The following is a 23,197-nucleotide window of genomic DNA, read 5'->3' on the forward strand; positions in this document are numbered from 1 at the left end:
CCAGGGCTGGAACTAATGAACCATGAGATCATGACCTGAAGTTGAAATCAAGGCATCCTCTTGGTACTTTTATTGGGCGCCTGGTTGGTTCAGTTGGTTAAGTGTCCGACTTCAGCTCAGGTCATACACAGTGCAGAGCTTGCTTCAGATCCTGTCTCCCTCTCTCTCTCTGCCCCTCCCCCACTCGTGAGCACAGGCACGCTCTCTCTCAAAAATAAACTTCAAAAAAACTTTTTAATGTTTATTATTTTTGAGAGAGGGACAGAATGCAAGCAGGGGAGGGGCAGAGAGAAAGGGAGACAATATCCAAAGCAGGCTCCAGGCTTTGAGCTGTCAGTGCAGAGCAGATGTGGGGCTCAAACTCACAAATTGCAAAATCATGACCTGAGCCAAAGTCAGATGCTCAGCTGAATGAGCCACCCAGGAGCCCCAAAAATAAACATTAAAAATGCCACTTTTGACACTCCTGGATGGCTCAGTCAGCTGAGCATCTGACTATCGGTTTCAGCTCAGGTCATGATCTCAGTTTTGTGGATTTGAGCCCTGTGTAAGGTAGAACCTGCTTGGGATTCTCTCTCTCTTCATCTCTGCCCCTCTCCTGCTCATGCTGCCTCTATCTCTCTCAATAAACTTAAAAAAAATTGGGGACATCTGTGTGGCTTTGTCCGTTAAGCTTTCAACTTTGGCTCAGGTCATTCAGGTCATGATCTTGCGGTCCGTGAGTTCGAGCCCAGCATCAGGCTCCGTGCTGACAGCTCAGCGTCTGGAGCCTGCTTCAGATTCTGTGTCTCCTTCTCTCTCTGCCCCTCCCTCACTCATGCTGTCTCTCTCAAGAATAAACATTGAAAAAAAATTTTTTTTTATTTTTTAAATGCCACTTTTTATGGACAATCTGTCCTCTACTTCCAAGATTCATTTTTTTTTTAACGGTTATTTATTTTTGAGACAGGGAGAGACAGAGCATGAACGGGGGAGGGGCAGAGAAGAGAGAGAGGGAAACACAGAATCTGAAGCAGGCTCCAGGCTCTGAGCCATCAGCCCAGAGCCCGACGCGGGGCTCGAACTCACGGACCGCGAGATCGTGACCTGAGTTGAAGTCGGACGCTTAACCGACTGAGCCACCCAGGTGTCCCCCAATATTCATTTTTGATAATACCACTCCGTACTTATTGATCTAGCTTCCCAACACTCAAGATAAAAAAAAAATTTTTAATAACAAAAAGAGAAATCCTTCCTCTTTACATAAGCAGATACTTGATTCAAAAATAAAAAGCCAAAAAACTCCATGGTGGGCAAATGAAACTGTGGTACACTTACACAATGGAATTCCACCCAGTAATGGTTCTAGTGCATAGTTATAAAACCTCAAATCACTGAATGGATCTGGCATTTATGGTCTGGTCTAAGAAGCCAGTAGGATTACGTATTTGCATAATGAAGGAGAGAAGAGTATATATTGATCCTCTCAAGCAGGTGCAGATAGGTCATATAGAGCCCTGCAGGTCATGGTCAGGATTCTGGCCTATAGTCTAAAAGCAATAGAAGGATTTTAAACAAGGTGTTAATTTCATTTACCTTAAAAAAAAATCCTGGTATTATATGAATTAATTAAAAGAGGGCAAAAAGGTGACTAGCTAGGAAACTATTTTAGAAATTCAGCTAAGAACTGATGGTGGCCTTGACTGACGAGAGCAACAAATGGGGGAAAGTAGATAAGTAAGGAAACTTTGTGGAGGAAGAACCAATAGTGCTTGGTGACAGACTGAATATGGAAAAGGCAGGGTTTGAAGGTAATGAGGGAAATTTCCAGCCTATACTAAAGGCAGTTAGGAAACTCTGGTGGGTAGAGGACCAGTTTTGGAGGCTTACATAGTTATGAAGATACTGAGTTTGACATACCTAAGAAAGAGGTAATTTAATAATAGGTTTGGAGTAGGAATAGGGGTTAAATGGGTAAACTCTAGATACTGCCTGGGACCAAATCTCATCTGTGCCACTTCCCAGCTGTGTGACAGTTGTGAAGCAGCTTATTTTGCTATTCTAACGTAGTGGTTCTCAAAGTATAGCTCCTAAATCAGCAGCATCAGCATTATCCGGGAACTTGCTAGAAATGTAATTTTCAGAACCTATCCCAAACCTACTGAATCAGGATACTGTGGTGGTGGGGCCCAGAAATCTGCATTTTAAAAAGCCCTCTAGGTGATTCTGATGCTTACTAGAGACTGAGAACTGTTCTATTATAAAAATGGGGAAATTATCAGGCAAAGAACTAAGCACTTTTCATTTATTATCTCAAAGGACCAAATTAGATAAATGAAAAGTGCTTAGCTCTTTGTCTGGTAAATAGCAAACACTCAAACTTTTAATTTTTTTTTTTTAATTTAAGCTCCCAAGTGAAGAAATTTAGTACCAAAGGCTATACAGATTTGATGCTTAAACTGGTGATAAAAATGAGTTGTCAGAATATATGTGGTAAATAAGACCACGGAAGTAAACAGAGGAGACCATGAGGAAAAAAATATGACCAATATGCTGAGGAATCCTAGCATTCAATAAACTTGAAAAGGATATAAAAGGACTTAAAGATTATTTAAAAAAAATTTTTTTTAATGTTTATTTGTGTGTGTGTGAGAGAGTGAGAGAAAGAGAGGGAGAGAGGGAGGGAGGGAGGGAGAGGGGCAGAGAGAGAGGGAGACACAGAATCTGAAGCAGGCTCCATTCTGAGCTGTTAGCACAGAGCCTGACACGGGACACCTGAGCCCAAGTCGGACGCTTAACTGACTAAGCCACCCAGGCACCTGTGGAAAAAGAGTATTTCAAGAAATACTCCACCATGACAATGCTGAAATGCTGCCCAAACTTCAAGATTAAGGACTGAAATGTGCATTACTTTCATTCAATAAATACTGAGCACCTAGGACATCATTAGTGATCTTAGAGTAACACTGGTGTTATCAGTGGGGCAAGGAGAAAGAGCAAGAGTGGCCTGTGCTGTGGATGGAAAATGAAGAATTATGATATACAATACAATCTGAGAGATTTGGTTGCAAAAGGGAATAGTGAGAAATAGAGTAAGAGTTTATTTTTTTAAAGATGAAAGTAATAAACATCTTTGAATGCTGAAATGAAGAGGTCACTAAGAAAGAGAAAAGTTAAAAATATTGAGGAAATACTGCAAAGAGGAGTCTGGAATCCAGAAGCAAATGTTTGGGTACTTAAGAGAGAGAGAAAGGATAATCAACATATAGAGATAAATTTGAAGACAAGTACTTAAGGGCATTCATCTATTGGCTTTTATATTCTCCATAAGGTGGAATAGTAAAATAGGAGGTTATTGCCTACAGTAAATGTTGGCTGTCAGGAGAATGAACAAGTACTTCATATGCAGAGCAGGAAAAGGAAATAGACACAGACTCCTTTACCTGTTCCTTGAGAGACGGGATATTGGTTAGGTTTTATTTTTCCAGCATTGTCATAATGAGTGACAAAATGCTTTTCGACAAGTGTTGTTAAATGTTGGTTTGAATATTCTGCCTTCTGCAACCTCTATTACTAGTTTAATTAATGGCATTTAAATGACAATTTCTCAGTTTTCTGGTGTACAGTAACATTAAAACATAACCAGTAACTGAAAATAATTAACTGAAATCTAGTGCCTTTGTTTTCCTATGAAAACCTGAATGTATTTCAATAGTAAATTTAAATTGTTATTCAAACAACTGTACTAGGTTTCCCCAATATCTTTTTTTTTTAAAGTCACTATTCTGAAGAATACAGCCTGTTCAGAGGGCACTACAAAGTGGGTTTGTAAATACAGGCAGGGCGTTTCTATTTATGTAACATTCTATAGTGATTTGTTGAAGGCTTCCTCAGCTAGTTCTTAAAATAGACATTTCCTGTCTCCTACTCTACCTCTTAAGTATTAGAATTTAATTTGTGATCTTTACCCTAAGCTCAGAACACCTCAACCTGAAAGCTTAACAGATGGCAAATATATTCTTTCTGTGGACAATATTTCTTCTCAAAAACAAAATCATAACCATGCTACAAATATCAAATCTCTTTCAAAAGGTACTACTTAGTTCTTGATATCAAAAACAAATTCTCATGGGTGCCTGGATGGCTCAGGAGATTGTCTCTCTCTCTCTCTGCCCCTCCCCTATCACACTGTTTCTCTTTCAAAAATAAACATTAAAAACAAAACAAACAAACAAACACACACAAATTCTTAGAATAGGTGAGCTCTTCCAGGTTGACAATAAGCATGTTTAACTCAGGAATCAATACATCATGCTGGTACCTTATTCAAAACCAGCCAAACTGCCTAGCAAATCATTTTTAATCAGTTGATGTGAATGGGATAGGAGGCAGCTAACCATTCACTTCAAACAGAAATGAATTTTGTTTCACTAGCAAGCAAAAGCAGTAACTCTGGGTCATCATTTTTCTCCAAAACTATAGGATTAAAGAATAAACTCTACTATATTTGGTTTTAGGACATTCGCCACCTTCCTACTGAAATCTTTTTCGTTTAAACTTGGCAAAAAGGGCTAAGATATCTCTGTAAACAAAAGACCTTTTTTTAAAGAACTATTAAAACAGTTTCACAAGATAGCCATCTTTCTGAATTACAGCAGGTATAGGTACACTATGCATTATCATTCAAATGACTGAATTTAAATGATTGAATTCAAATGGCTATAAGCTGCTTTTTCTCCAGTGAACAGGTAACTACAGACCTCTCCCCCCCACACACACAAACCAAACACCAGATTTTACGCATTCAAGTCTGTAAGTCCCTTTATGTATCTCATTTAAATTTTACTACAAATTTATGGAAGAATAGTAAAAATATTATCAGCTTTATGCGGAACCTAAGATAAGCTAGTGGCAGAGTGCTACATTTATTGCCTATATTACATTGCCTCCTGAGAATATATAAGTTCCAAACCTCCGGACTTGCTGCACACGAGGCAAAAAAAAAAAAAAACAACAAAAAACACAATCTGCAATGCTAGAAATGAGTGAAGAAGTACACCCATCTTTAACTTAGTTTCCTAGTGATACTTTATACTTTTTGCTAAATGAAAAAAATAAACTTTACACTCCATGCTAAATCAACATTTGCTTTAGTAACTTTATTTAATAAAACCATTTCCAAAATCTTAAATGTACCTAGGTATCAGCTATTGTGGTTCTTTGTAAGTATTACATTTTTGTCTTTGAAGGCAATTTTCTCTTCAGGTTTATTTTTAAGTAACTGACTAACCATGTTTTTGCATGTTTAAAAAGATGACATTTTATTCATGGATTTTTAAAAAACCAGATTAACAGAAAATCAGATTAACAAGCAAACAAAAGAGAATGAGATTAAAAAAAAGAATGGTGTGGTGCCTGGGTGGTTCAGTTAGTTCCGTTTAAGTATCCAACTCAATTTCAGCTCAGGTCATGATTTTGCAGTTGTGAGATTAAGACTGAGCCCTGTGCGTGGGGCTCTGCACTGGCAGTGAGGAGCCTGCTTGGAATTCACTCTCTCCCTCTCTCTGCCCCTCTCCCCCCACACTCCTGCAAGTATTCTCTCAAAATAAATATTTAAAAAAATAAAAGTAAAATAAAGTAAAATGTTGGTCTCTACTCCCTCTTTAATTTATAACAATCACAACTTCATTTTTCTCACATAAAAAAGAGTGGCAATGTTTGCCCACTTCACAAAGTTGCTGTGAAAAGTGACACCAGGGGGCGCCTGGGTGGCTCACTTGTTTATAAGCATCCAACTTCGCCTCAGGTCATGACCTCACAGTTCGAGTTTGAGCCCCACATCGGGCTCTGTGCTGACAGCTCAGAGCCTAGAGTCTGCTTCAGATTCTGTCTCCCTCTTTCTCTGCCCTTCCCCCACTCGCACTCTGTCTCTCTCAAAATAAACATTAAAAAAATTTTTTAATGAATAAAAGTGACACCAGTAAATGAAAATACTGAGTAAACTGTGAAGTGTAATATCAATCTGGTGTCATTAAGTGTGATTAATCTTGGGGCCTATCGTTACAGGTTTCTCTTGGACCACGGCAGGCAATGCTTCCAAATCATCTGGTAAAGGGAGTGGTACGGCACTTGCGTGTAAATGCTAAATAAACAAAACCAAGTTGGAAGGTTTCCCCAACAATTTTCTTCTGGGTCTCAAAATTCCAAACATGAAGTAGGTACAAACTTACTCAGACTGTCTTAAAAGACAGATATTCTTGAAATCAATGAAATGATAGAGAACATCAGAAATCAAGATTTATTATTTTTTTTAATATTTATTTTTGAGAGAGAGAGAGAGAGACAGAAAGTATGAGGCGGAGACGGGCAGAGAGAGGGAGACAGATTCTGAAGCAGGCTCCAGGCTCCAAGCTGTGAGCACAGAGCCCAATGCAGGGCTTGAATTCATGAACCGTGAGATCATGACCTGAGCCGAAGTCGGAAGCCTAACCGACTGAGTCACCCAGGTGCCCCAGAAATCAAGGTTTTGGAAGTCACTAACTCAACTGTACAAAAAATCCTTAAGAGACCCAGTAAGATATATTCCACTTTCATATAAATATATCAACATCAAGTTTCTCTTCTCTGAAGACAGTTTCAGAACTGTTTTTTCATAAACAGGTACAATTTTTTTCTCTTGATTGTGATCAGGTTTTTTTCTGCTTTTCAGTGGAGAGTAGTCAGTTATAAATGTATCATATAAAATGCCCTTGACAGTTCCTGTAGTAGGATAGAGACTCAACATATAGTAGTTTCCTTTCCCCCACTGACTCAAGTGACTGCCCCATCTTTACTTAGATTAAGTTCTTGTTTTTTCTTTGCACTACTCAACTAGGGTTGTTATTTCTGCCCTCACTAGTCCTTAAAAGGTCTACCCAGATCACTCCCCACTCCAATCCATGAACAACACACTCCAAATGTTTTTTTTCCTAAAGGCTAATATAAACACACCTAATCTCTAGTTAAAAACCTCTCACTACCTCAGTCTATTTTTGAAACCAAATCGACAAACTTACCATGTAAAACAAAGAGAATTACAATCTGCTCTAACCTACCTACCCAACCTCATCTTCCCACTACACTCCTTCTATTCTTTTACCTATTTACCCTGATTTCTTGCCATGTTGTAGTCACTGAACGCCCTCCCACTCCTCTGGCAAAGTCTTACACAAGACCCTGTTCTTACTATTGCCTTCTCCATGAAGCCTTCTCCAACTCTTCTGAGCAGTTAGGAACCTCCCATTGCATCTGCTCATCCTACTTATTTTAAACATTTGTTCCAACGCACTGGGTACGTTTCTACCCTACAGCGACCCTACTATGAACAAGTTCCAGGTAAGGTAATCCTCAATCTTGACATCAACGTCATCTGACATGATACTTACTTTTTTGGGGACTTAAATAGAAATTTTATTATCAGGGGCACCTGAGTGGCTCAGTTAAGCAGCCCTCTTGATTTCAAGTCAGGTCATGATCTCATAAGATGGAGTACCACGTCAGGCTCTATGCTGACAGCCTGGAGCCTGCTTGGGATTCTCCCTCTGCCCCTCCCCTGCTTGCTCACTCTCTCAAAATAAACATTTTTAAAAAATTTACTAGTAAATTTCCTGTTATGATGTGGAAAGCTATTCTGGTATCTCAGAAAAATAATATTTGGTTATAATATAACTTTTCTGGAGAGTAAATCTTTGAATGAAGATTTAAGGCCTTCTGGTCACCCCAGAATAAATATTAAGACTATGTCAGAAACCAAAGTTTCAGTTTTATAGAACTCTCAGGGATTGACACTTAGACAATCTGATACTCTCAGGCAGAACTCACAAAAATGCTTTTGTAACTGATCTACAAGGCTTCTTCAGTACCTAGTCTGGACACACAGATTCTATTTCTTTAGGGTTTCTAACGTATTGGTAATAATCCTAACTACAGTCATCTCTTGGGACAAATACGGCAGACAGGGAAGGAAAGGAACACTAGGCAGATGAAAAGAAGGGGGAAAAAAGATGGCAGAATATTCCTACCACCATACAGCTATCTACTATCATCCTTTTAAGATTAAACATTGGGAATATTCTTATGGATTAGTGTATTTTATAATCCATTCACTACTGGTGGACATTTACTTTTTAAAATGATCATCAGGCCTTCAAACTATCATTTAACACCCAACTGTAACAGTTTCTGAAGAAAAGTGACTGGATATTATCACTTATAGATCATCCTTCATAACACATTCAACCAAAAGGATGCCTCAAAGTTAAAGAACATCTGGGACCCCCTAACAAAGAAAACTAATCTAGATCCATCAATCTATCTGAAATGCTTACTTACAGTAAGATGTAGAAGGCAGCAATTTTCAGATTTTATAAAAGTAATAACTACAATACTCCCAGTGGTGTCTAGGGGTAGCATCCTATAATCAGAACAGTATTTCTGCAAAGAAACATGAATATTCACATTTAAAAAAATGAGTAAAAGATATAAATAGCTGGTTTTGCTGCCAGCTAAGAATCAAGTTTTGTTGCCAAAATGATTAAGAAAAAGCTTTGGGTAGTTTTTACAGATTTCAAGATTTCAGAATTACAAAATTTTCCTTTCTTTCTTCCCATTAGAGACATTATGTGGGATACAATCAGAACCAGTTACAGTTAAGTGGCAAAAGCTAGTCCAAAGCCCACATCTCTTTAAATAAAGCCAAGTTTCATGGTTTTTAAACATATTTAATAGTTTATACAGTAAATTTATATGGCATGGTCAAAACAGGACTCTCAAATGTGATGGCCAGTTTTCAAAATTGTAAAAAGTTAATCATTTAGAAAGCAGTTTAAGATTCTGCAACATTTGGGGCACTTGCGTGGCTCAGTTGTTTGTCAGACTTCATCTCAGGTCATGATCTCATGGCTGGTGAATCTGAACCCCATATCAGGCTCTTCGCTGTCAATGCAGAGCCTCCTTCACATCCTCTGTCCCTCTCTCTGCCTTTCCCTTGCATGCACGAGCTTGCATGTACACACACGCACCCACAGGTGCATGTACACTCTCAACCTATCTCAAAAATAAACATTAAAAAAGATTCTGAGGGCACCTGGGTGGCTCAGCTGGTTAAGCATCCAACTTCAGCTCAGGTCACGATCTCACCATTCGTAAGTTCAAATCCCATGTTGGCCTCTGTGCTGACAGCTCAGAGCCTGAAGCCTGTTTCAGATTCAGTGTCTCCCTCTCTGTCTCTGCCCTGCCCCCTCTTGTGCTCTCTCTCTCAAAAATAAACATTAGAAAATTTTTTTTTAAAGTTTCTGCAACATCTGACTGAAGGTAATGCATATACCTATTATCATCCAAAACATAGAAAAAAGCAGAAGTGCTGGTTAGTAGCAAACTCTGAAGAATTCAATATAAATAGAATAATTCATTAGTCCAAACATGACCCATTAGAGTATCTTAAAGATATTTAGCTTGAACATTCTGTTCTCCAAGTTGTCTTCTAAATACTCAAAAATTATTTGCTTTTTAACCAAAAGGCAAATATGCAAATTGAAATTTTAAAGCTAAAACCCTATTTGTAAAGGATTAATAGAAATTTACAAATGTTGTAAAGCTGTTTTCCCTGAGAAGTTCAGATGAGAGAAAGGAACTTTAGATTATTTAAAAGAACTGTTAAATTCTTTGCTGAGGTAAAATCACCTTGCATCCTGTATACATTAAAAAAAAATCCAGGGCCACCTGGGTGTCTCAGTAGGTTTAGCATCAGACTTTGGCTCAGGTGGCTTGCTACTGTCAGTGCAGAGCTCACAGATCCTGTCCCTCTCTCTCTCTCCCCGCCCCTTCCCTGCTGGCACTCTCTCAAAAATAAACAAAACATTAAAAAAATCAATCATCTATACAGAATTGTATCAGCTTTTATTAAAGATAAAAATCAGGTTATATAATCTACGGCTTCATTTACAGAGGAAATGGTTATTATGCTACATGGTATCAACTATATAAAACCCCAATGGAGAGATTCCTTTCAGAATTCAGTACCAGAAAAGTTTGTCATCCTCCAGAACTGGCATGTTTCCTCCTTTTGAGAGAGGCTTAGTATCTTAGAGCCAATTAAAAGCTTAATTAGGGCAACCATATTAACACCCTTGACTAGCACACTTAATTTCTTTACTGCTAAATTGTTTTGCTGATTTGTCAGTCATTTCAAAAAATGTTTGTACAAAATGTGGTATATATGCATGCATAAATTAAATGTGTATACAAGCAAAGCAGTATTTACAATGGGTGCAACCTGCTAGTGTGAATGAAATAACAGAAGAATCTAGATTCAGAAAACCATGTTCCTTATAGTCCCAGAGCATCAAAAGATCAAAAATAGGATTAACACTTGACTTGCTCTGTGAACACACTGTTAAATAATTTAGTTATTACTTTTACTCATACAATTTAATTTCTAATCTTAGATTTTTATCTACTTCGTTTGGCTGAAATTGGTTTTCTGGCTGTGTATCAGCAAGACAAGTATTTGAAATTTTTATATTAGCAGAGGAACTAACTCATTAATGACATCTTTTTTTCCCTATTACCTAGAATTTAGTCTTTCCCAATAGTTTTAATTATCCCATAAACCTTAATAAAATAAAAATGACAGAAGTTTCTAACCTTTCCTGAGTTCTACTTTATTATTTTAATTTTCTTTAAATGTTTATTTTTGAGAGAGAGAACACAAGTGGGGAAGGGGCAGAGAGACAGAGGGAGACACACAATCTGAAGCAGGCTCCAGGCTTTGAGCTGTCAGCACAGAGCTGATAGAGGACTCATGAACTGTGAGATAGATCATGACCTGAGCCCCAGTCAGATGCTTAACTGACTAAGCCACACAGACACCCCTCCTGAGTTCTATTTTCAAGTATCCTCCTATATTAAAAATAATTTGAAGCAAACTGCATTAGTGAGTCAAATAGCAAACATGCTAGTTTAAGATAAAAAAAAAAAAACCCACCTAAATAAAATCCCTGATATTTGTGGGTACATCTTATCTCAGTATCTTACAACCTTTCTGAATGAGGCATCTGAACACCAGCTTCAACATTATGTGGCAAGAAGATATTTAGAGCTGTGGTTTACAAACTGTAGACTTAAGAATCTGGGGGAAGTCATAGTTCTTATAAAGGATCCACAAATCCAAATATGTCAAGCATTGCTTGTAGACTATATAATTTACTAGGACTTTTCAATATTTACGTATAGAGCTTTAAATTCATTTAAAACTATTTCACTAAACATTTTCACCATTTCTAAATAAATGGAAGTCAAAGTATAACCAATGATGGTACAGTTCATAAAAATGTTTGAGATTTTAAAAGGGACCAATTTTTTAAAAGACTGAGTCTACTAGTTCATTAATTGCAAAGTTTTATTGTGAGATAGTCCTTAACATGAAACCTGCCTCTATTTTTACTAGCTGATTGACCTTGAGATGGGCCTTAACCTTGATAAACACAGATGCACCGTGTTCTATATTGGTCAGAATTTGCCTGAAGAGTTGTAGTTAATTCTGTACACCACAATTTCTGGGTAAAAAAAAGGGGAGGGGGGTTAATTGTAAGAAAGATGGTAAAAAGGTTTGGAATTCAGAAGGTGGGTGGTATAGCACTTAGCCTGGAAGAAAAAGGGACTTCAGGGGAATACTTAAATTATTTATAATATCTCAAGAGTTATCACGTAGATCTGGAGAGATTAGGTTAAGCTCAGATTATACTACTCAAAATGGAAGAATCAGGAAATTTATAAGAAGCAAATTGTGGCTCAATATAAAATAACTTCCTAACAGTCATCATACACTGGAATGGGCTGCTTAAAAGAGTATTCTTTCTAAATATTCAAACAAAAGGTCAAGCTGAGGCCAATAAGACCATCCTTCGTAGAATTTAGTAGAAAGTACACTGCACTGAAAAACTGACTTCAAATAATCTCAATAGTCTCAACTTTAAGGGGACCTAGGATGACTAGGATAGGTGTGCTTTGTCATTTAATTTTAATAATCCTAGAAATAAGTACCATAGTTTAAAGATAAAGAAACCAAAGGCAAGAGTTTAATTTGATCATGGTTACACTGTAGTTAAATGTTAAATACACAGCTCATTTTCAAATCATAACTCCATTTGGGCTCTTTCCTCTTTGTCAGTGGATTTCAACCTTTGCTCACTGTGTAATCACCTACAGAGCTTATAAAAATTCTAACAACCAGGACACATCACAGAACCAATTAACTCAATCCCTACTGCAAAGACCCAAGCATCATGGTCTGTAAAGTTCCCAAGTGATGTTAATATGCAGCCAAAATTAAGATCCACTACTCGATACCAAGGGTTGGCAATAAGGCTTTATAGTGAAGCATATCCATGTTCACTTGTGTTTATTGTCTATGGCTGCTTTCATGATGTAAATCAGACACTGACCTTATAACTGGCAAAACCAAAAATACTTACTCTTTGGTCCTTTACAGCAAAAATTTGCCAACCCCTGGCTCGTTTTATTATGTCTGAACCATAATAATCTCATAAGACCCTATTTCCTGCCATTCAGTGAGTTTGGATCTAGAGGCCTTGAAAAGTTGCAAAAAGTTTAACAACTGAAATATAGCACATCACTGATTAAACCAATTTGTCAGTTAAACAAGGTCCAAAACCAAAGTGATACTCATAATGTAATAATCTTTTCTAAGATGTAAGAGATAAACTGAAAACATACTATTAGACTACTAAAAATTAATTTATGATACGCCTACTCCATTGATGCAAACTCAGCTGGGGGGGGGGGGGCTTGCCAAAATAATAGCCAGTAATGTTATTTTTTAAAGAATGCATTGTGGTTCAGTATGAGTGCTTTTCTTTGAATCATTCCAATTATATGTGGGACTATGAATGGGTTTGGCTCTGATTAGTTTTGCCAATTACTACCCCCAAAACCTGCTTATTCCTTAAATTGTGTATATATGTATTTTATTTAAAAAAACACTACAGGGTTCCCAACATACTATTAAACAATTAATCCCTGCAGCGGAAAGACAATGTAGTTCTAATTTTTGAGAACTGCTTTCAAGGGCTTGTACATTAAAAATTAAGCCAAGGGGCACCTGGGTGGCTCAGTTGAGTAAATGTCCAATTTTGGCTCAGGTAATGATCTCACAGTTCATGAGTCTGAGCCCAGCACTGGATTCTGTGCTGAAAGCTCAGAGCCTGCAGCCTGCTTTGGATTCTGTTATCTCCCGTTCTCTCTGCCCCTCCTCCCCTCGAGCTCTGTCTCTCTCTCAAAAATAAATAAATATTGTAAAAAAAAAAATTTTAATTAAGCCAAAATAAAGTGACGCTACGAAATTCTATCTTCCCTTAATACTTTAAAGAAACTGCCTCTCGGCTTTTCTTACTGAACAGTTGACAAGTAGGAGGGAAAAGAGCAGTAAATCGTTATTACACAGGCATGCTGATTTTTACAAAAGTAAATGTAAAAACCAATGAAAACTAAATCCAAACCTAAAAAGCCAGAGAAACCATTTCATTTCATAAGATTACTATGGCATTTTGCCCTTTGAGATCTAAAAACAATGATTCTCTTTAACAGAAAGTACTCCATCCCCAGATAATCACCATGATGTAAAATCAGACACTGAAAGAGCTTTGAAAGCAACAAAACAAATATCAAATCATATGTGACAGTGGTAGATATATACCTCAAGTCTAGGGTCTGCAAAGGAAAACCTCAAATCCACTGAACTCTTCCTCAAATATATTTAAGTTAGTTAGGCACAGGCAATTAAAGATAAAGAAAATTTTCAAATCTTTCTATTTACACACACAGTAACAATGGTCTCCCACTCCACTAAAAAAAACAAATCCATAGTACAAATGTGATATGCTAAGATTGTGTTGTATGTGTATACATTTAGGTTAAATAATGAGGAGAAAGGTCTGAGTCCTCTTAGTAACAGGCAAATGAGAATGAAAATGAGGGGACAATGGGACAAATTTAAAACATTTAGCTTCTGTAAGATTTATGGTGAGAACAGAACAGTAGCCCTAAACAAATTAGAATAATCCCACTGTCATTTGCAAAATTCTATAAAACAAATGTTTATTCCCCCCACAAATTGGGAATAAAAAATGTTAACTAGGTCTCAAAAATGTTCTGAAATGACAAACCGATTATATATTACAACTAAGATTTTAACTAAGATTACAAAGACTTTATCCTTTCCAGCACTGGATGCAAAAAAAGTGATCAGAGCATAAAGATCAGAAACACCTAAGAACTATAAATGAAGCTGAGTCCACATTACACATAATAATATAAACAAACACCTGATTAACACAAACTCTGAGAAACTCACACACACACATGTTCAGAGAAAAAAGACACAGCAGAATTATATGCTTGAGTAATTTTCTCCCTTCTACTATAAACACTCAAATTTAGTATTACTTGTGGATTACTTTTATGATTTAAAAAATACTTTAAAAATATACTTCAAGATTATATCCAATCAGAATTAATTAGAATGAAAAACCCAGATACCTTTGTATATAAAATATTTACCTGGTTCTTCCTTGATGAATGATAAATCTTCCTCTGGATAGGCAACAGGTGGCTGCATCACTGAGCAATCTTCTAAATTTGTTTCATTAGGTGGTATATTATAAATAAATCTCTTTGTAGTTTGGTTTTTCCTCCTTGTTTTGCCAGTCTCTTGAATTCCCTGGGAGCCCATATTATTCCAAATAAACACTTTTGTTTGACCTTGAGATTCATTTTCAGCCAATTCAGGTGAACCATCCTGAACCCAACTACTGTCATTCATCTGGTAGTTTTCTATTTGGCCCTCGTCGACGTTACAACCATCATTTTCAATTTTTACATTACTTGCCAAATTGGTAAGATTCCGTGTCGCCCAAAAACTGGCAATTTTTTGATCCCGTGATGAAGATAGACCATCTCTATTAACTGGTTTTCTATTATTATAGTCCACGACAACAGACTCTGGAGCTTCTGATTTAATGCTTATATTTAAGGCATCTTTAATGAAATTTCGGCAGGTTTGAACAACTTCACTCATTTGAAGATAGCTGGCCACTGTCATCACTTCAATGGCATTTTGGCTTGTGAGCACCAGGTTACCAGAATACAAGAAGTCCAAGATGACTGAAAAACCTTGAACTGCAGCAATATCTAAATGGGTAGTATTGTTTTGGTTAGGGCTTTCTTTGTTTGAAAAGCAATATAAAGTCTTAAAGAAACGGCTGCCTGCAACCAGGATGTTCTTATGGGCTTTAAAGATTTTTCCGCTCACCACGATGCTGACATCGCAAAGAATACCTTTCTTTCTTTGTTCATTTAGTTGTCGAAGAAGTTGATAGCAATAAGAGTTCTCATTTGGCCTACTATTAAAGTCACAGTACCCCTCCTCTGATGGTATTTCTGACTCCTGTAATTGGATGGAAAACATCAATATTAAATTTTATCTACTTTTTAAAAACCCCAAAGGAAAACATGTATCATCAATATAACTTTTTAAAAAGTGCTAACCAAACACATTAACGTTAGTAATCCTGATGTATTTTGAGACCATGGTGTTCACAGGGATCCCAAATACTGAGAGTAAAGTTGTGAAGAGCTTGGTGCAAGCCACTGCTATTCTAAGTCAAACACATCTGAATGAGGATCAGCAGGAGTTCATTTGAGGAATAGCGTGAATCATGTTACTTTTTTCATATAAGCCAAGGATATAGATTAAGAATTACTTAAAATCATAATAATACTTTCTTATGAAAAGAAAATTTCCTATATATGAATCAAATTAGTTTGCTTTATCTCTGATAGGAATGCAGCAGCCTTCCTAATTGAACTAACAATGTTCAAGTTACAGTATGTTGGGCATCTCATCCTATTTAACACTACTAAAAAGGTAAATCTTAAGTCTTGGCAAACATCCAAATAGTTTAGGTCAATGAAGTTAATTAAATCTAATTCAAGAAGATAAAGTTAAGACCCTAATAGGAAAATGGGTTTCAACTACAGGAATATCCAGCTATATAATTTCCCAATCAACTTTCAAAATACCTTATCAAAAATTCCTGAACTCAAAATTCTCAAAAGTTCATAATTTTCTTTCTTTCAATCTGACAAGTACTCATTAGAGTTCTGTTTAGCATCACTAAAGTTATGGTAATTTCCTCTAGAGCCACAGCACACTGTTTAATAACTTCGCTAGATAACTGAAGTAATCACTTTTTCCAATCAAAAAAGTGCTTAGACATTTCTAGTAGAAAAGATAACTGAAAATTGTGACCTGAAGTGTTAGTCCATTTCTGTGAAATAATGACACACAGACAAATCTAAGATCATATGAGCATGGGAAAAACATGGAAAGATACATACTAGATTGTAAACATGCTGGGAGGACTGATATGCTTGGAGAGAAGAGAGGAAGGGGGAATTAGGGAAAAATATTGAAGGGTGTTGGAAACACAGTTAAGACTGCAAAAGAATTCTCATGGAAATAATATTCTAACTGGTGGTAAGATTCCTAAACAATCCCACAACTTCCTTAATTAACCCCACCCCACAGGGGTAAGGCTAAAGCACAAAAATACTAGGTTAAAGTTTGAGTACTGAACACAGCCATACATACAATTCCAATTCTCTTGAAACTAAACCAGGTCACATGGTCCACTTAAGAATTTGTGTGTTTCCAAGTATGAGAAGTCAACTGAAAAGAACCAAAATTAGAATTCCAGGTCCCTTCAGTATTTGCAAGATAACCTTGCAAATCTGAGATACAGGATCACTATATACATAGAAGGAAAAATGGCAAGTAGAGATTTTCCTCTATTTCCAACTGACCGTTGGCAGTCTATCACCGTCCCAGTGTCTCACATACAGAATGCCTTATACTGTATGCCTAGTCCCTCACATTCTCGATCTACCATACCAAAAAGTCTCATGCTCTAAATTAGCTATTTTTCCCTACCAAACACCCAATCTTCAGCAAAAACTGGTAATAGCCAAGGTTTGTGTGAAGTAATCAAAACAAATAATGCTCAAGTCCAAATTTTTTTTGCTTTTGAAGGTGTGCAGGGAAGGAGGTGAGATAAAAGACATTGTTTCAACCTTTAGAGCTTGTACATAAACCAGCATGTTTAGCATCACTAAAGTTATGGTAGAGGGGAATGAACACGTATAAATATATAAAGAACTAAACCAATACTAGAAACACCTACAATCAATGCTATGGTATAATTTTCTACAAAAGCATCATACTGCTTACTTGATCTCCCTTTTATGAGACTATTTGAATAAGACTTTTTACTAATATCCTTATGCTTTCGACTCACTACAGAAATTTCCAAACTCGAAAAATCTTCCTTTGATGCAGGCCTGAAACTGAGCTTTGCTATGCATGCCATACCTGCCCAGCAAAGCTCATTTGGTTCAAAGTTCTGATGTTGTAGTAACAGTATAAATACTTGGAAGAAGCAAAAATTTAAGCACTGATCAAAATTTGGCAGCACATCATGAAGTATTTGTGGAAGCAGTGAATTAGCATTTACAAATCAAGAACCCACCTAGAGTTTATACATCTGGCAGTTCAAACTCGCAGTTCAAACTCTTTAAGAAGGAGGTAGCTATATCTAACTGTGGCAGTCATTTTAGGCTATGGTCACTGTGTTCTGTATTTTCTGATTTTCTGGGCCAGTCCCAATTTCTGAAGTCCTCTGGCATTATCAGACCAAATGTCCTAACTTTTAACAGTAACTCAGACAAAAGCCTATCCACCAAAATATTTACCCATACTATTTTAACACAAACTATACAAATCAAACACAACTGTTCACCCATTTTTTCTCTCATTACTGTTATACAAGAATAATAATGTTCTTTGATTTTATGAGCGACATCAGCAATTTCATTTCCGCTACTGAGTAGAGCACTAGGTCTTGCTTCTGTAGCACCTATTAAACATGCTCTTCACAATGAAGGGTTTGCAAGTCAAGAATATGTGTAGTTTCGGCAGTTGGGTAAAACAGAGCTTCAATAAGCACATAGCATTAAAGTAAATTGCTGGTATTATATGCTGAACTAAATAAATTAAGAAAAATCTTAGTACTAAATATAAAAATCTTTAAAGTAGTTTCCTAAGAACTCTTGGCATCTGTCTCTGGTTCTTTAACATTCTAAATGTCCACTCCTAGTATACGGTAATATAAGTTCAGTGATATGTAAAAATATACTGATGAAAAGATTTAAGTATTTCCAGAAGTGGTCTTTTCAAATGTTGGGAACCTTTTCTGTTCCCTTTCCCAAAAATGGAAAGCACAACTTAGCCTAGACATCAGTCTAAACTGGCTGAACGATATTTTAAGGAAACGGACATTCAGACTTCAAAAGTTAGACAATTTGTTACACCGAAGATTCTATAAATGTGAAAAGCTTTCAAGTTTTTTACTTGTGAAAATGCCCAAAGTAAAATTACAATTTTACATCTGTAAGAGACCTTAGAATTAACTCTTCTATAATCAAGAAAATATAAAAAGGTGTCCATTTAGTTAAAATCCTCATAACATGTATCTTCAAATCTACTTCCAAAGAAGCTTATATAAGTACTTTACTCACAGAGGAAAAAGCTGCTAAAAGCTTGAAAAATTCTGACTTCACTCAATTATTAAATAAGCATTAAACAAATGCCTACTTTATACAAGTTCTACACTGGGGACCAAAAATGAGGAAGTATAGTTCCCAATTTGAAGACTATCACTAGTGGGCAAGACTCTTAAGGTACTGAAGATTGTAACAAAGTTGTTATGAGGGCAGAGAGGAGGTGTATACAGTCCAGTGTTTTTTTTGTTTGTTTGTTTTGTTTTTTTGGTGGTGGGGGGGATGCTTATGCTTTTTGGAAGAAAGATCTTGAGCAGAGCCTTACAGGACAAAAGAGTGGGATGGGAGGATGAACATTTTAAGCAAATAAAACATTAAAAGAAACAAGACAGTCTACAAGAATCTTCACAATACAGATTTATGAAAGAACTTGAAGGTGATCCCAAAAAAGCCCAAGAAATACAAGTATACACTTACGAACATTTTTTGAGGCATATGTCAATAGCTTCCATCAGTTACCAAGAGATTAGAATCTGTCCCCTGCCTACCCCCAGATTAAGAACCACTGTAATAGGTACCTACAGAGCCTTAGAAGCAGTGATCTGATTGGATTAGAAGATATAAGAGATGGTTATGATAGCAAAGTAGGGGATTAATATCAGGGAACTAGAACTAGAGATACTGTGACCAGGGGAAGCTACTGTTTAATAGTGCAACATACTTGCAAGAAACCAGGACCCTAACTAACCTAAGATGGATAACGTTAATGGGGGGAGGGGTGATGAGTCACAGCCTGGAAAAATACCTGGAAGATAAAAATCAGCAGAACCTGAATAATCAACTAGATTTGGTTGAGGGGGTAGGGATCATAGGGTTGGTCTTCAGCACTCTAACTTGGGGAGCTAGATAATGCCACCAACTTGCAAAGAATCCAAGACCACCACCCATCTCCACACCCTTATGAGAAGAGTTGGGGATACCTTCATTTACAGTGAGTTCATCTGTAGTTAATCCACCAATCATAAGAAAATATTAGTTAAAAATCAACAATTAGTATTTACTTTCCCTACCCAGAACTAGTCCTTTAAATAAATGGATTAGCAGAAAAAAGGCATTTCCAATGCAAAACAAAGTATAAAATTAAAGTGTTAAAAACAAAAATCTTTACTGCTTTTGTCGCAGCAACCCACTACAACACTATACTGAAAGAATGAAAATGTCAATTTCACTTCCAAATCCAAATTTTAGAACCAAATGGAAATTCTAATTCTATAGGTTAGCAGTGGAAATCTTCAATTTTAGATACTAAAGATATGCTTTATTACCAGCTCTCTTCTAAAAACACAACTACCCAGGTGTCTCTGAACAGCAACATATTTCTTCATGATCCTCCCCTGTTTAAAACTGCTAAATTTAACTGCTAAATGGTTGCCCATTTGTTAGAATAGAATACAATAATTTTAGCATGACAAAATACCCTCCATAGTCTATTACCTATTCAAACTTGATTTTTCATTCTGGTCAGCAACCAAATTATCCACTTCTTAGACACATCAATTTCATTTTGTTAATGCTGCTTCCAATTGCAGTGCCTGCAATGCCCTCCCCTTCCTGTTCAACAGCTATTCATTTAACTCAATGAAGTTCAAGAGCCAATTATACAAGCTTCTCCCAACCTTCACAAGTAGAATTTATGACTCCCTTCCTTTACTGTTTCCATTGTAATCTGAACATACTTCTAACATGGTATCTATCATTTTATTGTCGTGTCTGTCTCTTCTTACTAGACTACAAGTTCCTTGATGGCAGAGAAAATGATTTACAGGTTTATCTCCAGTGCCTTGGATGTACCTAATATAAGTAAATTTGAGAAGGAGAAAGAAGCCAATCCTAGATACACTATAAGGTAGTCAAAGACACTACTAAAAAGTCAAACACAAGGGAAATGAACCAGCTCAATAAACCAAACACAATGAATGTTAGAACCTACATATTATACAAAATGCTTCTTTAATGGGCCATAAGTTCACCTTTAAGATTTCTTAGTGAAAACTTTCAGACTTTCTTCCTAAATTGTTAACAACAAACCTTTAAGCCTTATTTTTGCCAAATGCAAAGAAGGCTGGGTAGACTGTCACTTTGTCACTTTTGCTTTAGTTGCTAACCTCAACATATTCTTATTAGTAATTTCAATCAGATCACTGATCTAAATTAAGTATTTACTTTCTAGAAAGGTTAACTAAATTTATAATATATTTAAGTGTATGTTTCAGACTTAGCAAACTTAGAGTTGACAGAATGTGTGATTTAGGCTATGAAAATGTCACAATTGGGTAGAAAGTGATCTGAACCAAGATACAGTGGTAATCACTGTTATTAAAGCAATTTTAAAGTCCTCTGGGCCAAATGGTCAAATTCTGTATGAGCTAATCATTGAACTTGCCTCAAAGAAGATAATTACTACTCAAAAAAACCTGTATGCTGCCCCTTACACCCTTATAAATACAGGTATCTCTCTGAAATAGAAGGCTCAGAACAGATTCTGAGAGCATATTTTGACTCTCCCATGAGCAGTCTTAACAACCAACAGCCAATTAACGGTATAGCAAACTTTTTAGGAATGTACTGTAATTCTTTGGTCACTACAGAATTAATGAATTGTACTTTCAGAAAGCATAAGAAAAGTAACACTTAGTGATAGTCTAAAATTTGGCCAACCTCCTCTCAAAAAACATCCCTCTTTAAAAAAAAAAATTAAAAAATTTGAAAAAAAGGAGGGGTGGAGTTGAAAGGAATAAAGGGAGTGAACTACCCTTAGCCTCAAATTCAATTCTTGCCTGAAGAACTCCAGAACTCTCATTTCATTATTTTTAAGACAGGAGAAAGCCAAAGCAAAGTATTCTTATGAAGCTGTGAAAAAATCTGCCTATGTGAGAAAATCTCAGAATGTTCAAAGAACTGGATAACCAAGTCTCTGAAGGTATGAAATGGAGAAATGGTTTATTCTCTAGAATCAAGATTGATTCCACAAGATAAAGTGCTTTCCAAACTGTCAAAATTGGTAACACTGAAGACACATGAGGTACCAGGCCACACACACACACACACACACACACACACACACACACACACACCCTTACGATTATCTATGATAAATATACACAATGATAATAATGACTAGCATTTACTAAGTGATTATGTGCTGGCATATATACTTTTCATACACAAGGAAATTAGAAGTTAACTCCTTTGCCTGCCAAGAAAGTAGAGGATTAGGATTCAGGTCCCCTTAACCTTAAGCCCAAGAATGCTCTTACAGATTGTGTTATACTGCCTCCTACAGGTAATCAAAGGCTACAGGATAAGAAAAAAAAAAAAAACAACCAAAAACCCCGAATTCTGTCCATAGGAATAACTCAATTCTTGAACAGGTCACTCATATTAACAAGACAGATATGTAGGTGGTATCTGGGGTAAACAGCAAGGTTAACACCCACAAACTAACGTTAGAATGAAAACAAAAAAAATCAGGATCAATTCAGAGGGGAAACATCTGAAACTCAATCAAGGGAACCAATATATGTATATACACCCTTAGACACACAGGACATACTTACTAAACTGTATTATCCTCAGCCTAATGAAAGTATGTCCTAAGAGAAAAATGGTATCTTATATCTATAAAAATTTTTGAGGGGGCAAAGGGAAAAGGAAGGGTAAATCAGAGATCAAATTCAGAAAAGATTTTACCTAGGGAATGAATCCCCTGATCCAGATAATGCCTAGGGGGAGAAGGTTACACCATACTAAGTCTATCATAAGGTTATCCAACTAATTCTAATTCCCCTTCCTCTGATTTCAGGTTCACTAAGCAGCTAATTATATTTTGCATTCCCATTCAGATTTGCCTAGAGGGACAGACTATGCTGACAAGAAAAGTAACTGGGTCCACATGTATATTAAGAATATATATTCCTTCTCATTGTCTTTTTGTAGTTTTCTGAATAACCAACCTATGATTATCTAGAAAAATATGCTTTCATTTTCACAAGTCCCCCTCCTCCATCATCTTACAAAATAACTTAATATATTACTTAACTCTTTAAAGCTTCTACTTCCACTTCTATAAAATAATATGACTTTGCAGAGTAAGGTGATGTGTGTTCAGCATACATTACACAAGGAAATGCTAGTTATATTTCACTCCATTGCCCAAGCTCATAAAGCTAGTAATTGTAGAAAGCTGAGATCCGAACCCAGATTTGCTCTAAAACCCATTCTTTTTCCATTACAACATTCTTTATAGGCCCTAGTCCCAGTTGTCATCGAGGACTCTAAGACTTAGGACAATTTACTTAACCTTTTGGGGCCATATATCTTTAAGTGACCTTCCTTCTAGGGCTTAGGCAACTAAAATTTGTACGAAGACTATTGCCATTCTCCACTGGGAAAAATAACCCTATGCTTTAAAGTTAACTTCTGAGAAACTGCTGCGCTATGGGGGGTTATTGGATAGTGCCTAATTAACTCCAGTGCTGTGAACAGT

The 23,197-nt window shown here is 36.5% G+C and overlaps 1 protein-coding gene across 2 annotated transcripts in view; it reads right to left on the minus strand.

The window, feature by feature from the left end:
* The window catches only part of ZBTB10 (zinc finger and BTB domain containing 10), a 35,630-nt gene that overhangs the window by 9,291 nt on the left and 3,142 nt on the right, over positions 1 to 23,197 (minus strand). For both annotated transcript variants that reach the window (XM_030304011.1, XM_030304010.1), the window contains exon 2: positions 14,596 to 15,481. In XM_030304011.1, coding sequence (XP_030159871.1) covers positions 14,596 to 15,481 — 886 coding nt within the window. The remainder of the gene's footprint in view (positions 1 to 14,595; positions 15,482 to 23,197) is intronic.

The sequence above is a fragment of the Lynx canadensis genome, chromosome F2 (assembly GCF_007474595.2).
Source record: "Lynx canadensis isolate LIC74 chromosome F2, mLynCan4.pri.v2, whole genome shotgun sequence".
Taxonomy (NCBI): domain Eukaryota; kingdom Metazoa; phylum Chordata; class Mammalia; order Carnivora; family Felidae; genus Lynx; species Lynx canadensis.